This window comes from Gymnogyps californianus, chromosome 4, assembly GCF_018139145.2.
Source record: "Gymnogyps californianus isolate 813 chromosome 4, ASM1813914v2, whole genome shotgun sequence".
Classification (NCBI taxonomy): domain Eukaryota; kingdom Metazoa; phylum Chordata; class Aves; order Accipitriformes; family Cathartidae; genus Gymnogyps; species Gymnogyps californianus.
Window position 1 is genome coordinate 24946555 of NC_059474.1, and position 17181 is coordinate 24963735.

Sequence of the window (17181 nt, forward strand, 5' to 3'; positions counted from 1 at the left end):
AAACAATTACTGTGATGGGTTGGGAGAACAAATGGATGTAGAAATTAGGAGAGAAGGAGGGCAAATGGCAGATATCTTTCAAATAGTACTACATTTTGTAAATTGACACTAGCCTAATCCTTATGTGTTTCTCAGAGCAGTGGTTCACACAGTCCTTATGACCCATTCCCTTTTTTGATTATACCTCAACACATACTGAGTGAGGTGATGGGAGTTCACATATCAAGCTTTTAATGAAGTAGGCCATTTCTCTCTATTCACTATCTGCTATGACACATTTAGAGATAGTGAAACTCAAACATAAAAGTCATGAATAGCACACCTGTTAAGGTTGGTTCATATTTGTGGAATATGCTTTTACAGGAATAAAGGATGATGAAAGAAGGCTATTACTTTCAGAAGAATAAGCATAATAGCATTACTTCTACTTCTTGAAATCAAGACAGAAGAGATATACAGATGGAGAGATTAATACCTCTGTGTATGGGGAAGAGAGGAAAAGAAAAGATTACATATTTGAGTAAGTCATTAGATAAAATCAGATGGGCATTAAACCAGGCATCATGTGTCACCATCACATGTTTTAAAGTGACAGCATACAGGATTTCAACTGCTTGAAAACAGGATGGTAATTTTTGGACATGTTTAACTTCTAAACTCCTGCTTCCCTTTAAGCAAATACTACATATTATTACATGGGAGACTTAAATCCAGGTATTACATAAAAAAAAAAAAAAAAGGACTGGGACAGCTTGTAAATCATATTTTTCCACTATATATTTGAACTATATTTCCTCTCAAGTGTGAGATCTAAATTCCTCATCCTTTTTAAAGGCCACATACTAAGTCATTCAGTTGCTTGAGTGTGTCATTCAAATCAGCTTTGTAGTTTGGAGACATCAGATTATATAACAGAAATTATTATTAGTATGTAAGATACTTATATATAAATTATATGTTTTATATATAATGTAATCATTATATATACAGGATATACATATATATATAGTCCACAGAGAGAGAGTATACTGTAGTATATATGTGGATGGACTGTGCAGAACTGCACTATAGATAAAAGAGCAGTTTCAAGCTTCACAGTAGAAGTTCACAAACTGTGAACTGAATGCAGTTTCTGTATACTTTTATGTTCAAATGGAAGAACTTATAGTTTGTAGAAACAAGAACATCCATACTTTCTATGTTTTAAAAGTCAGCACAACCCTCAGGAAATCAGTAACTTTTATAAAGCAGTACTAATTCACATGTTCTGGGACACTTTGCCCCAATGAAACAGCTATTAAAAAACTGCCATCCTCATGTCCTCACATTAAATATCTAAGTTTTAAAAAAGATACGTACCACTGTAGAGTTTTATCATGTCTGCTGTTAGAAATCTCTTTATTATCAGATATGCAGTGCCAGGCTCTGGTAGTGAACTCCAGTGAAGAACTTGTTCTAGTACATTCTCTGTATAATGCAGAGGACGTTCTGAAAAATGCCAGAGGAAAAAAAACCACAACTTTGAAATAAATAAAAAAACCCAAACAACCACAAGATTGGAGGCCCTTAGAAGTTACACATGCCTATACACAACACTATCTTACTTTGAGCTACAGAAGAAAAACATTCCTTTCAAAATAAGACAATTAGGCACTTCATTGACTTTCTGCAGCAATACAACACCTTTGCTGGCAGGGTCTGCACAGGTAATGAATGTCAAATTAAACAAGCAGTAGTCAAACGTTCAGTGACTCTTTTGTATTTAGTTATGAATATTTTCTTATGTAAAGACACTAAAACACTGCTTTCAAACTAAATACAAAAGTTAAGAACTATCACAGGGCACACCTAAATAGGATCAAACAGAACTGAGACTTGCAGCTATACTGGGCCTCATTGGCCTAGGCTTAATATAAAAATGAATCATCACAGCTACCAATTCTCTGCAATCAAAAACCAAAGAATTTGGAGCAGTTACAGTGGAAAAAAAAAACACCCTGGTATAGATTATATTGTCTGTTAATGATCAAAGCAGACTGAGACAGTCTCTTGGTTTCATTACATTCCTTTTACTAGAAGGGAAAAGTATGTGGTCTTACTAAGTCTTCTCCCTGTTGCTGTGGTCGGGGAATTTCCAGACTTGCACTTTTATATTCCAACCTCATACAAAGAGTATAGTAAGATTAAAATACCAATAGATGAAGGCATGACTAGACTGTACCTGTGCACTTCAACACTTCAGTTGCTCAAACACACATTTGTTGATAGGTATCATCCATCCTAAAAGAGAAACTCTAAGACCATTTCACAGGATTGAAAAACTGCAGTGGTCAGAAAGTCCATCCAGTACTCCATACAAACCCCAGTTCACATCCCAAATGAAAGCAGGGAAGATCTTGCAAATAGTCCCTAAATCTGCATTACCAGATCTAGCAGAAATCTGAGTGTGACATGTACTGCAACACAGCCTGAGGTATCATACAAGGCAACACTGATGTGGATGGAGGGAGACTGTACAGTTCCCCTCTCTATTAATCCTTCCTCCAGCCCCCCCCCGCCCCCCGGCTTTCAGCTGCTCAGCAGTAAGCACGTACTATAATTCATGAAAGCACAAAAACCTTAACGATGGCTTTGCAGGCTACAACTTAGAGCAGTGGATCCCAGTGTCACTTTATCACCAAAGAGAGATTTTTCCAGAAGTTCTGAGTTCCGATTTGCACACCAACTTATGTGGGTCAGGCCTTGAGAAGAGCTGGGTACAGCTCCTGGAAAGTCACACCTGTGTGACACTGTCATGTTGGGTCAGGCAGTCTAGCCCTGTGTCTCTTGAGTACTGAAGGGAAAGTATGCTGCCATAATCTCATTTTTCATTTCTGCTAGGGTAGATGAATATAAAATGTCAACAGCTGCTTTGGGACTGTCCAGCACTACACTCTAGCAGAACATATTTTCCTGAACACCTGAACACCAGAGCTTCAGAAAGCAGCAGCCACAAAAAACACACTTAAGTGACAGAAAAAACTACCACTGTTTTGGGATGCAAAAAAACTACCTTACCTGTAGACTTGTTATACCACTTAGATAAGTATTTTATTATTCAGACATGACAACAAAGCAGCCTAACAAAAATACCGTTCTGTAGGCAGCAGCTCAATCCCTACTTTATAACACCATTTCTTCTGGCCCTTTTGTTTTAAATGGTCAAACCTTTAAAATTTCTTTTCAACTTTTGGGAAACTGTGGACTCTGATGTGATAAAACAACTTGTTGCCTTTGTACAAGAGAGTAAAATCCATTTCAAGAAGAACTTTACAAATCAAAGGCAGGAAACACTGGCAAATCACCACATCCTCCTAGAACACCAGCACTCCCAGAGTAGACACCTACTGTTTTATTTATAGTTACATTTAAGACCATCTGTCATCATGGATTACACGGTACATAAATCATCATGCTGAAATGCATTAGCTATTTTACTGGCAACACACCTCATTTACAAACTATCCATCAAGCACAAATTACAAAAAAAAAAAAAAATACACCCTATTTTGTAAAAGCATATGGTATTGAACGATCTGCATTAGGTTAGATAAAATTATCAATTATTTCAACTTTTCTATATGCAAATAATTTAGTTGATTTTTAATATTACAGTTTTAGTATTTTGAACAGCAAGCAGTCAAAATATACATCCAATTACCCTTTTACTTAGGTCATCATATGCTGGTAAATATCCAAAACCAGTCATTTTCACCTTAAACAACATTAACTATCAGGAGAAAATTACTTTTTAGAAAATATAAGATTCTAATTTTCTTGCCTCCTCAGGGTTCATTTTCAGGGCAGTATATCTTAAAAAGTAAAATAACTCTCATAAAACTTCAGGATTGAGTGTAACAAACTGAATACCACCATGCACCGGACAGGTACCAGACCATGGCAGGAACACAAGCAGAAAACTAATTTCTGTCAGAAAGACACTGTGATCATTAATGTACGTTTGCAAAATAAGCAAACTTTCTGTCATGACATGTCAGAATCTCAATGTATTTGTAAATGCCTTAGATTACGTAATGTTCAATGGCATTTGTTAAATGATGCTAGTAAGATCAACTTGCAGCAGCAAAGACTCAAGTAGTTTTTTAGTTCTTTAGTGTCACATTTGGACCAAAGACTGCACAGGACTATTTTTCTCTGTTATATTCTCTGTGTTTCAGCCTTTTGAAAATCTGCCAGATTCATTCACAGCACCACAGGAGTCTTCCTGAGTAAGTACCTCTTACTACATGCATTATTTTTATTTTTCAACATTATTAATTCAGTTCGCCTGTTCTGATGCACAGATTCTTCCAGAAAGGGGTCCATGAAGCAGACATTTCATCAACACAGTCTCTACTGATTGGAGCCAGGTGCTGAATTAAGACTCTAGTTTGCTTTTTGCTTGTTTGTTTTGGTTTTAAAACACTGGTATGCCATTTGTACTTTGCGTTGTAAACTCTTGTTTCAATGGGATACACTCTAATCCCTTGCCAATATTTATTGTCCTATATAGGGCCTGTAGTGTCTCTAAGCTTAATTTTGCCAATCTTCCATAGTCGCCTCATAGTAGCTCAGACAACATTCCTAGCCCACACTAAAATACTAGTTGTTGCACCCAAATACCTCAAGAAGCTGCTGTGGGGTCTATCTTTTGTATTTACTTTTATGTTCTCTTGCCCATATCTAGTTTAGTTTTCATTTGCCTCTAAGTGTTATATATCAAGTTTAAGCAAATAAAATTCCCTCTTCAAATTTTCCCATTACTCAGTCAAAAGAAACAGGATTTCTAGGGTACTTGTAGGAGTTATCAGGACTCTTCTAAAGATAATAGATGCTAGCATTCTTTGTCAATTGACACCCGCATCTATGAATCTGGAAATGAACTCTTACAACTCTACACAGCATCACCACAAGACTGCAAGATGCAAAGAGGGATCAAGATCATTTATTTTAAGTCAAAAGAGAGAATGCACTTCCATTCTTGTTATTGATACTGCCAAGGTCAATACTGAGTATATCAGGAATATTAGTAAATCTGAAGAGATTATTGTAAGCACATCTGAAAATCAAGTACAACAAAACTATTCAAACAATCTTGGAACATTTAGTAATCTTAGTTTTCTCCATTTTTTTATACTTCTTTTTTCCTTAGCTTGAAAATAGGTATCTTCACTACAGAAATAAACTAGTCCACAGTCCACTTCTGTGACTTGAAAATAAGAGCAGCAACTTACTATGAAGTGCAAACAGACATTGCTTTTTACAAAAAGCATATTTCTGTCCCCCGTGTATTCTTCAAAAGTCAGATGATATTAGTGAGTATTCACCAAAATACAATGTTTTAATTAAAAAAATCTCTATTACTTCATGTTATTTTAAATATCTCTAATAATAGAGTGCAAGCTCCAGCATGCATAAAGCACTCCCAATGTTAAAACCTCTTTACAATTCATTAATACTGTGACCATGTGACATTTGCTCTTGTTGGCAGCAGAACCATATTTAAAACAAATGTTTCAAGATTCTGCTAGGTACACCATAATGCCATTTGCCATAAACACAGGATTACACACTTTAGGCCTCCTTTTTCATCTACACACATAAAATAATTGACTAATTGACTAAAAAATAAAAAAGATCCTTTCCCCTAAGTATTACATGTATTTTCTCATTTCATTTTCTGAAAAACATTATTCCTTATAAAACCAACTGCTGACATTCTAATGAAAATAAGTTTCTTCTTTTAGACTTATTGGTAAGACCTACTTTTCTATAGCTGATGACTAATGAACTGTGAAGCAGAGTAATACAAAGAACATTTTTTCAGCCCCCAATTTATAAGCATTTTAAAACAATTCATCACATTATTTCTGGCAAAGTGTAGAAAGAAATCACACAGATGCCCCAGTAACCAAATGTAAAACAGTGGCATGAAGGGTAATTTTTGTTTTCTTTCTATAAACTTTTTAGTAACTCTTTAACTAAGCTTTTGATTATGTTAAGGATTGAAAAATAAAAATAATAAAATTTGATGAACATGCATAAGTTCAAGTGTCACTAACCTAGTTCTCCATTTTCAAGTACTTCAAAAGCAGCCCAGATGTCATCTTTGTTGGGAATAATGTTTTTGATTCCTAAAACATCATTAGTTAATTCTTCTGCTTCCATCAAAGGTGATACCTGTAATACAAATTGAGTCAGTTTATAATATATTACAATTACCGATTTCTGATTTATTTTTTCCAAAATCTTCCTCCCTGCAATTGAATTTACAACAACAACAACAAAAAAAAAAAAAAAAGGCAGCAGATATACTGAGTTGGAACCCATAAATCATTTGTCGGACTCCAGCATGCTTTCCTGATTTTGTTCCATGAAATCGAAGTTATAATTTTTAGCTAACTGATAACTTGGTAACTTGAAATTCCTTTTCTCTACCCTTGAAAAATTAGGAAAAAAAGGAAAAGCCTTGATATGCTTTCTTGGGTATGGGAAGGTAAATATTACAGAAGTACCATTTTTTTATTTTAGCAATGCATATTCCCATTTTTATTCCTATTAAAAAAAGCATGTCTTATGTGAATGTATGTATACCACATACCACATATATGTACAAACACAAGTGTTTGAAAGTCATATGCTGAACAGAACAAAAAGGAAACAAACATTAAAAAAAAAAAAGAAAGAAAAACAGCACTGGCCTACATTTTCTACTTCCTTCTTAACAATATCTGTCCTTTGTTGTGACAGAAATGAATTTTTTTTTCCTCAGCATCCAAACAATAGAGCACTACTACATGGAGATAAGTGTGTTTAAAATACACTATCAGATACAAGGCTGAAAAATCTCAATTATAGTAAGAAAGAAGCTTCGGTTTCTTAGCACTCAAGGAAAGCCACTGGCAAAAAGAAAAATCAGGACGAAGGTCATTCAAATGGCCTTGTACCATTAAATAAAACCAGCATTCAGTGTGTACTTGTTAATGTTCTTGTGTGTTGCACAAGAGCTGCGAGAATTTATACCACTGTATACTGCAGTAAAACTAAAGGACGTCTCCCCTTTAAAATTGTATCATAACATTTCCTTAAAAATGCGTAACAATCAGTCTTTACAAAATCTAGGCAACATAGCAAATTAAAAAAAAAATTATTTAAAAGAATAGTGATAGATATAAATTCATACTTTCATTATGTAATTATATAAAAAGTGTATGAAAATAAATTTGGTACACTTCATGAGGAAGTGCTTAGTAAAAACACTGTATCACTTTTATACACTAACCCTGATTATAATACTACAGTCTGGCTCCTTTCTTTCCACGTAAACTTCAATAAGCAGATCTCCAGCCTGGGAAACCTAAAACAAAACAATTAAAAAAAAAAAATTAGACTGTCTTAAAAATATTTTAAATATCCTTTTAAATAGGGAAAGTACAATTATTATCTAGTAGATGTGCTAGAACCTACTGAACTCAAACTTTTTTTCCACCCACTTATCTACAAAAATAGTCCAAATGTTGACTCTAATGGGAAAACTTGCACTACATTCACTTTTATTTGACTAGTGTAAGGAAAAAAAAACCCTATTCACAGATTGAGAAGGAAAATCCAAACCCTGACTGAATCCAACAGAATCATATCAAACAAAATGAACACACTTTACAAATATACATTCAAGAGTAGGAAAACTAGGGGAGACTTGAAATAAGTGGAAATTTTAAATTTGTATTTAAAACTGCAAAGCCTAAGACATGAGTGTACCTTAGTACCTTAAACTGTTAGAACCATAACTCTGATTTAGAAGTTAGCCAGGCTCACTTCAGAGCCAAAACACATGAACAGAATTTAAAACCATGAAAAAGGACAGGATAGGAACCCCAAACTAAAATGAGTTAGTTAAAAATGAGAGGAAAAATTACAAATAACAGAATATTTCAGTCATATAGCCATATGTACATATCCAGATAATCAAAATTCATTACTACAAAGACTACATTTATGATTATTAATCACAATGAAAACTTGTCATTACATATTTAAAAAAGGAATCAAAACAAATGCTCTTGATATCAACCTCTGTCAAATACAGCTCTTCAAATTTGTTGGAGAGATATCTAAACTTTATGTACAACGCTAACATGTGGAATAATTAGATGATAAAGCAACTGTATGACATAATATATAATAGTTTAATATACTCAATACCAACAAACATAATTTAAGTATGTGTAACGATATGAAACTGAGAAAGAAATTGGAAAGTCAGTAAACCCAACATTTCGTGATCAAGGAGAAAAATCTGATTCTTAAGAAGGAATTTAGTTTTTTCCATCATTATTAGGTTTGCTCATCTATGGCAATAAAATTATCTTCGTGGATGAGAAATTGCTTTTCTACAGTTAAAAATGTCTCCCATTTCGCCTGCACTAATTCCCTTGCAGTATAGTCATAAGCATCTTCAAAAGATTGTAATTTATCCCAGTACCAAAAATATTTTCTAAAACTAAATACATGATGATGATCAGAGCATAGGAAGAAAAAATAAGGCAGAAAACTGGACCTTTCAGGAGGTGTACTCTTCTATTAATAAGCAAATATAAAGAATTAATAATCAAATTAACATTAAGAATAACTATTTGTGTCTTAATTTTGAGAACAGTATTCATAGTGATGCTACTTATTTACATATTACTACAAACAGAGGAAGAGATTAAGTAAAAAACTGCATCATATACAGAATGATATATGGAGAAAAAGATAGAAACAGGCGAGCTTTGGGGTACATTTTGACTAATTTACAGAAGCTAAAACTACATTTCTATAGAAAAATAAATGGCAGCACTCAATTTTAAAGAACATTAACATTCTGAAAAACAGTGACTTTAAAGTTAGTTTAGCCTCTGAAAATAGAAAACTAATGGAAACATTTGTGAGGAAAAACATTACAAAGCTACTTTGAAGAAAGCCGCTTAATTATAGTGGCAGAGGCTCAAAAAAGCTCATTTAGTTGTAAAATTTGCTTTTCAGATGATATTACAGAAAAAGGTTGGAAATAAGAATGAAGCTGACATTTGATTTCCACTGGGCTCATGTAAACAACCGTATGGAGAGAAAATGTGATGTAAATTACAGCAGCAAACAGAAACAGCTGGCATAAGTACATGGTGGACAGAAAATGAAGAGCAGCTAATGAAGTGCCACCTGGAACGGAACTTCAGTGACATTTCAGACATGAGAACTTCCAGGCCTTCAGCAGAAATTTGGTTCAGTTTTTCTTCTCTGAACACTCTGCATCACCAGCCTGGAGATACTACTATAGTACTATCTACTATATACTAACATATAGTAACTACTAATATATAGTAACTACTATATATTCTATGCAAGTCTTCCATATGCATGGTCTTGCAAACTGCTTACAGGCTGAATGATGGTAGCTACTGACAGAGGAAGTAGAGCAGCTGAAAAAGAGTACGTTTCAGCATACCCCTTTCTTTCACTGAAATAATGAAAAATATCAAGTTATAACTACACCATTTCAACTAACCACTGTTTCTATTCTGAAAATGTTTATCCTGTTTCAGGTCTGTACTGGCAAATACAGCTCATGACAATTGGCTGGGGTCTGGCTATTCTCTATATAGTGTTAATGAAAGCATCAAATGCTAAGTTGGACTTAATAACAGCAGTTTAAAAGAAGTTTATATGGCCAAGCCTGGTAAAATATAAAGTGTAGGCATCCATATAATCTAGTCTTCCAAAATTATGAGTAATATGCACTTTATACTCATGACAGAAGTTATAAATGTAAAATATAACAAAGAGGAAGGTCAATCTTTTTCAAAAGCACTTAGTGTTAGTCCAGGTCTGGCTCTAATGTATTCCCCCAGCAAAACCTACTGACAACACCATGCACAGTTAGGGAAATGTTGAATTCTTCTAGAGAAAAAGTTATATATAAAATCTCAAAACATCCTTGTAACCACCTAGAAGAAGCTTCTTTAATCAGTGGGCTTCAGGCAGTAAATACTTGGAAATAACAGCAAGAGCACCATCTTTGATCAGAATTACTCCCTTATGCACTGAAGTGGTCCCAGGCATTAGACATCCATGCATTTCATGTTATGTGCACATGGAGTTTCAGAAAAATGTATTTTTAAATTGAAACACTAGTTACATTAATCATGTCTGCTACAGAAAAACTGGCAAAAAGTGTCCCACACCTTAATTCAGAGGGGAAAAATGTCACAATCAAATTGCCACAAATGACAGTCAGGTTCTTGAGGACTCCATTCCTCAGTTGTTATATTCAAGGGGTAATAGGCTGACATAACACAGAGAATGCAGTCCCTATCCTTAAAAGCAGTTGAAACTTCAATTTATCAACCATTAAACGGTAGAAGTTTTGTTCCAATGTCCATTGCTTGTTCAGAAAACTAAAAAGAAAAAGGCCATTATCTCTGGGGCAAGTGCTCCCAAACAACTAAGGTCTCCTAAGTTCCTATTTGCTATCTTGACTTCTGGTGGCTCTTTTTCCAGGAAATGTCATACAGAGTAAAGATACCAATAATTTGATAAGATCCAAAAACATTTTCTAACTCAAACTCAGCATTTCATGATGCCTTCAGATACATTATTGACAGAGATTAATTAATAAAATCCAGCAGCTCAGTTACTATTTTCCTCATAACAGGCTGCGAAAACATGTACTGAATATTAAGAATTCACGTTTTCCAAGTAGGAATCTGGAATCACTTCCCATACACAATTTTAAAATGCCCCAGTGACCAAGTTTGTTCTAGGAATTTTGCATTACTTATTTTCTTTATAGGGAGAAGAACATCAACCACAGCTTTAAGTTGAGATCATTGTCCTGTTTGGGAAACAAGGAAGTCGATCATTCTGTATACTATTTTCCATTTTATGCCATTCAAGTCTATATTAAAGAATAAAGCCATAAAGCAATGTACACAATTTATAGTGCAAATCCATTTTGTCTACACAATACAAATAATATAGCATAAAATATGTGATTAGGTCTTAATAGTAAAATATTTCTAGAAGAGAGTGAAAAAGGGGGTACCTTACTGCAGTAATTTTTCATTAATAATTTTTCTGTCTCCTTTTCACATTGAGATTTGCTAGCATACAGATATTTCTGATTTATTTTTCCTTTGTTTATGTAACAGTTCATATGGAAACTCAAAGTATTTGGTCACGTAAGGTCTTGAGCAATGCACAAAAAGACTAAACAGATTCTTCTGTGTCTAATTTCACAATAGCAATCCTCAAAACAATCACTTATGTACATGGGTACCCAACAAATTAGCCTTTTCTATTAAAACATTCTTGGTACCTAAAGTTTCTTTTCTTACTTAGGACTGGTGCCATCTTGGTAAAGCTGAGGAGCTCAATCCATCTAACCATTAAACTCATCCAGGATACACTCTGAATGAGTCCACTGCCAAACCCAATGATTTGAATTCACATTTCCAAGACAGTGCCGTAACAGATAGGCTCTAAGTTATTCCAGGTGATTGTAAAGTTGTGGAAGGATTGTGAAGGGGTGGAATCAGATACAAAGGCTTCCTATGCAACATGCTGACTGTTAAGACTCCAAGTCTCCCTTCTCTACCCATTTCACAAGTAACTTAAGTGCTTAATCTGGGACAGAACTATGTATCTGGGATCCAGGAGCCTTGCACTGAATTCGTAAAATGGAAATACTGCTTCTTACATGGCACAATGCCTGTGTTCATGTCACCAGAAACCTAACAGCATGGGCCTGGAAAGAACCAGAGCACACTCTGGTCAGGCCTCTGCCCTGAGCAGCTGGGGTCCCACGGTCACAGAGTGAGCCAGGGAGTGCTTCTGCACCTCAGGTAAGGTTAGCCCTCATGCACCTAAGAGCTCTGGACTTTCACAACTCTTTGTGGTACACAAACACAGGACCTCTTGCCGGGGGAGGGGGAGGGGGGGAGTAATGCTGAGATGGAAATCATAGCTGCGGTGTAATAACTTACTCCAGAAATTATCTGAGAAAGCATTTAATGAATACAGCAAAAATTTACAGATAAATCCAGGTGATAACACGATTCAGTAAAATTTAATATCAGTGACATGTCATATCTAGGAGACTCAGTAGGCAGACTTCATAGTCCAGCTGAGACTCTCTCATACATCTTATCTAAGTATTTAGCACTTATTTACCACATTCTTTGGAGAACTTTTTTTCCCATAGGATGAAAAAACCAGATTTTCAAATGTATACATTTAAATACAATTCCTAATGCATTCCTTTTTAGCCCTTTCTCTCCCTTTAAAATAAAGTAGGAAGTGCCATTTTCTTCAATTTTGTAAGTTCTACTTGTACAAGTGTTCTGTCTGAAACTAAAAGTAGTCATTTCTAGCAATGTGTTAACAATGAATGAGAACAAATTTGACAGTTGCATACCACCTAATAAAATAAGAAGCCTTTTCACTGCTGCCTTCCAAATTTTAAGTACTATAAAGCACTGCAAATCATCCCTCTCTATTTATAAGGCCTGGATGGATGAGCAAAGAGCTCCTGACTGAACTCAGACGTACAAATGAAGTATAGAAGAGATGGAAGCAGGGGCAGGTGACCCAAGAAAAGTGCAGAGCTACTATCTCATTGTGCAGGGATGAGGTTAGAAAAACCAAGGCCGACCCCCAGCTGAAGCTTGCAAGGGATGTGAAGGGCAATAGGAAAGGATTCTATAAGTACATAAACAGCAAAAGGGAGACTAGGGAAAACATGGGCCTGCTGCTGAATAGGGCATGGGAGCAGGTGACAAATCACACAGAAGAAGCCAAGGTACTCAATGCATTCTTTGCCTCAGTCTTTACTGATAAGACTGACCTTCAGGAATCCCAGTCCCCTGAAACCAGAGGGAAGGACTGGAGCAAGGAAGATAACCTGGTCCTCCTCCACTGAGGGTAAAGGAGCACTTAAAGAAACTAGATGTACATAAGTCCATGGGGCCTGACAAGTAGGACCCACGAGTGCTGAGGAATCTCACTGATGTCACTGTAAAGTCATTCTCAATTATCTTTCAAGAGTCATGACGACTTGGAGAGGTTCCCAAAGACTGGAAGAGCACAAGTATCGATCCCATCTTCAAGAAGGGCAAGAAGGAAGATTGGGGGAGCTACAGGCTGGTCAACCTCACCTCAGTCCCTGGGAAGGTGATGGAGAAAATCCTCCTGGAAAGTGTTTCCAAACACATGAATCAGAAAAAGGTGATTGGGATTCGTCACGGTGGACTTAGGAAGGTGAAATTATGCTTGACCAAACTGATAGCCCTCTACAATGAGGATACTAGTGGATGAAAGGATAGCAGCAGATGTTGTTTACCTCAGTTTTAGTGAAGTCTTTGACAGTGTCTCCCATAACATCATCATCGACAAGCTGACAAAATACAGGTTAGATAAGGAGACAGTAATGTTGATTGAAAACTGGCTGAACAGCCAGGAGATCATTAATCTTCATCAATGACCTGGATAATGGGACAGAGTACATCCTCAAGAAGTCTGCAGATGGTACTAAACTGGGAGGAATGGCTGATACATTCAGAAGGACCTCAACAGGCTGGAGAACTGGGCAGAGGAAGAACCTCATGAAGTTCAACAAGGGGAAATCCAAGTCTTGCTCCTTGGGAGGAATAATCCCAAGTATCAGTACACACTGGGGGACAACCAGCTGGAAAGCAGCTTTGCTGAGAAGAACCTTGATGTCCTAGTGTGCAACAAGCTGATCATGAGCCAACAATGCTCCCTCACAGAAAAGAATGCCAATGGCCTCCTAGGCTACATTAGGCAAAGCACTGCCAGCAGGTTGAGAGAGGTGATTCTTCCCTTCTACTCAGCGCTGGTGAGGCCACACCTGGAGTACTGTGTGCAGTGCTGGGCTCCTCAGTACAAGAAAGATATGGAACTACTGGAGAGAGTCCAGTGAAGAATCACCAAGATGATGAAGGGACTGTAGCATCTTTCACGTAATAAGAGGCTGACAGCTGAGACTGTTCAGCCTGGAGAAGAGAAGGCCTGGGGAGAATCTTATCAACATGAACAAATATCTGATGGGAGGGAATGAAGAAAACTGAGATACTCTTCTCAGTGACATGACAAGAGGCAATGGGCACAAATTAAACACACATAAAATTCCATCTGAACACAAGAAAACAATTATACTGTGAGGGTGGGCAAACACTGGAAGAGGTTACCCAGAGAGGCTCCATCCTTGCAGATACTCAGCATCTGACAGGAGACAGTCCTAGGCAACCTGCTCTGAAGAGGCTATGCTTGAGCAGCAGTGCAATTAGACTAGATAATCTCAACAGTTTCCTTCTAACCTAGACAATTGGAATGAAGCTGCGTCAGGGGAAGTTCAGATTGGACATTAGGAAAAGGTTCTTCACTGAGAGGGTGGTCGCTCACTGGAACAGGCTCCCCAGAGAAGTGGTCACAGCACCAAGCTTGTCAGAGTTCAAGGAACGTCTGGACAATGCTCTTAGTCATATGGTTTAGTTTTAGGTAGTCCTGCGAGGAGCAAGGAGTTGGGACTGGATGATCCTTATGGGTCCCTTCGAACTTGAGATATTCTATGATTCTATGATAATTTTGTGATTAGGTAGCAGATTTTGTTTCATTTTTAAGGTTAAAATGATATTACTATTTTTTGCAAAGAATATAAAGCTTAGCCATGTGTGTTATGAGAATCATGCCGGAGTCTATTAACAAAGTAGGTGTAACCATCAATTCAGAAAGCAGATTATTAATGCTAGAGACTTTGCTGAGAGCAAAATAAGAACAGTTAAAATCCTGGTTCAAACTTTCTATAACTCCGCCTCCCAACAACCTGGAGAGTCCCACGGAAACCAATCCAAACAGGTCCAATTATTCATGAAGGTTCCAATTTGATTATAAAGTTTAAAATTTGGAAGACTAGCTTTTCAGGTGCTGGAAGCTTTTTAATAAAAACCTTAGCAATTTTAGAAAGCCTAGATTTTTATTTTAAAAAACCAAAAGCAACTCTCTCTTTTTTTCTTCAACAGGCAGTTTTCTAAATACAATACACCTCATAAAGGTGACTTCACAGTGGTATCTGGGGTGGAAAAAATACAGAACAAAACCACTTTATTTGGGTCTTCTCTATACTCCTCACAGCTTCAGTTTTAGACAAACCCACCTAGCCAGCAGTTGCTACTATATTATTCAATCCATCAACAGCCTTTCAGTTTCCTTTCCACTTTTTTTCTCCCTATCTAATCAAAATGTCTCCACTATCTCTGTCTCTACTCATGAAACTCCTCTCATATCTCCCTAATTTTTCCAGAAGGTATTACAAACATTTAACCATTACAGCTTCCCAGAACTGCCTGGAAAATGTTAATAGCGTAACAAGCTGTAACAAGCATTTTTTTGGTTCTAAAACCACAGAAAATAATATATTTAAAAGTCTATGCATTTTCACCATCTTAGGCTTCAAAATTTTATTCTCTAATCTCAATAAGGTCCTTTTCATGGACCCCAGACTTAGTAAGTTCTATTAAAGATACTTCAACCCCTGCCTTGCAGAACGCTCTTAGGGATATCAAATTTGGGGTTTTTTTGCCATTACCAAGGCAGATGTTTCCATTCTGCAAGACAGACACTAGAAATAAACTTTAAATTGTTTCCCAGTGACTTGGTCACCCCCCATCAGGCATGAAAAGGAGGAAACAGGCATTCTACCTTCTACATGCACATTCACAGTAGGTCATTATGGTCAGAAAGCTTCATGCCACTCTGACCCAGACAGTAAGGGAATATGAGATAAAAATAAGACTCCAGATAGCAATTCACAGAACATGCAATTTCAACATGTATTTGCAAGACCCTGTCTTCTTAATGATTGCTTACAAGGTACCACAAAACTGTTGCTGGAAGGGGGAAGGCAGCTGACAAAGCATTATAGATTTTTTCTGCTAGCTTTCTATTAGTTTCTAAAGCCCTTTAAGCTCCAAAATCACTGAAAGCTTCTCCTCCACTACTTTAAATTTCTGAAAAAGCTTTTAAGCTCCCTACATTTCCTTTTACCTTTCTTAATTCAACCACCTTCATAGTATTATGAAACTTACCAATTTTTGCTTTAATTAGGACTACACAAATACCATTCAGACAGTGAAACATGCTATCACTTTGCTGTTTCTTACCACTCTGAAGTTATTCAAAAGTTGTTACAGGTAAGACTGGAACTCAAGAGGATGATAAGTGGCATAAGAGCTCCCATTTTCTTATATTGTATCCTGAAGTTCAGTTTGACTATTAGTAAGTGTCTGAAGCTTCCCCAAATAAAATTTGTGCTTTGGGTTTGTAGAAATGGTCACAAAACAGGATGCAGCTAAAGATTCAGATGCTTGAAACTCAAAGGGATGGTGAAACTCTAATGAAGAGAGATCGTGTATACCCAAAGCTTAGGAAATAATAAAAGTATTAATATACAATTGGAGGTATTTAATATGCATGTTTAAAATTTAAAAGAGACAGGTCATCACTTTCACACATGCAAATGTTGACCATTTCCTTCTAGTACAATTTATGAAGCATAGTAAAAGCATGTAACAACCTGTAAGTTATCCCGGTGCTCAGGTGTGTTGGGTTTGTGTAGCAGGGGAGGGGCTAGAGGGGTGGCTCCTGTGAGAAGCTGCTAGAAGCTTCCCTGGCTCCAACCCAGACCTGCCTCTGGCCAAGGCCGAGCCAAGCAGCAACGGTGGTTGCGCCTCTGTGATAGCATATTTAAGAAGGGGAAAAAAAAGACTCCTGAGAGACAGAGTAAGACGGAGGAGGAGGAAGAGGAGGAGAAGAAGAAGAAGAGCAGCAGCAGCAGCAGCAGCAGCTACAGTAAAGAGAGCAGGAGAGGAAGAAGATGATGGCAGAAGAAGAGGAGCTTCAGCGAGGAGAGCAGTGAGATGTGAGAGAAACAACTATGCAGACACCGAGGTCAGTGAAGAAGGAGAGGGAGGAGATGCGCTGGAGCAGAGATTCCCCTGCAGCCCATGGAGGTTAATGGCAGAGCAGAGATTTCCCTGCAGCCCGTGGAGGACCCCACACCGGAGCAGGTGGCTGGGCCCGGAGAAG

At 36.9% G+C, this 17181-nt stretch overlaps 1 protein-coding gene across 1 annotated transcript in view; it reads right to left on the reverse strand.

The window, feature by feature from the left end:
- The window catches only part of ARAP2 (ArfGAP with RhoGAP domain, ankyrin repeat and PH domain 2), a 132369-nt gene that overhangs the window by 24439 nt on the left and 90749 nt on the right, over nucleotides 1-17181 (reverse strand). The window contains exons 27-29 of the mRNA XM_050896198.1: nucleotides 7322-7396; nucleotides 6102-6219; nucleotides 1360-1488 (exon numbers count right to left, since the gene is read on the reverse strand). Coding sequence (XP_050752155.1) covers nucleotides 1360-1488; nucleotides 6102-6219; nucleotides 7322-7396 — 322 coding nt within the window. The remainder of the gene's footprint in view (nucleotides 1-1359; nucleotides 1489-6101; nucleotides 6220-7321; nucleotides 7397-17181) is intronic.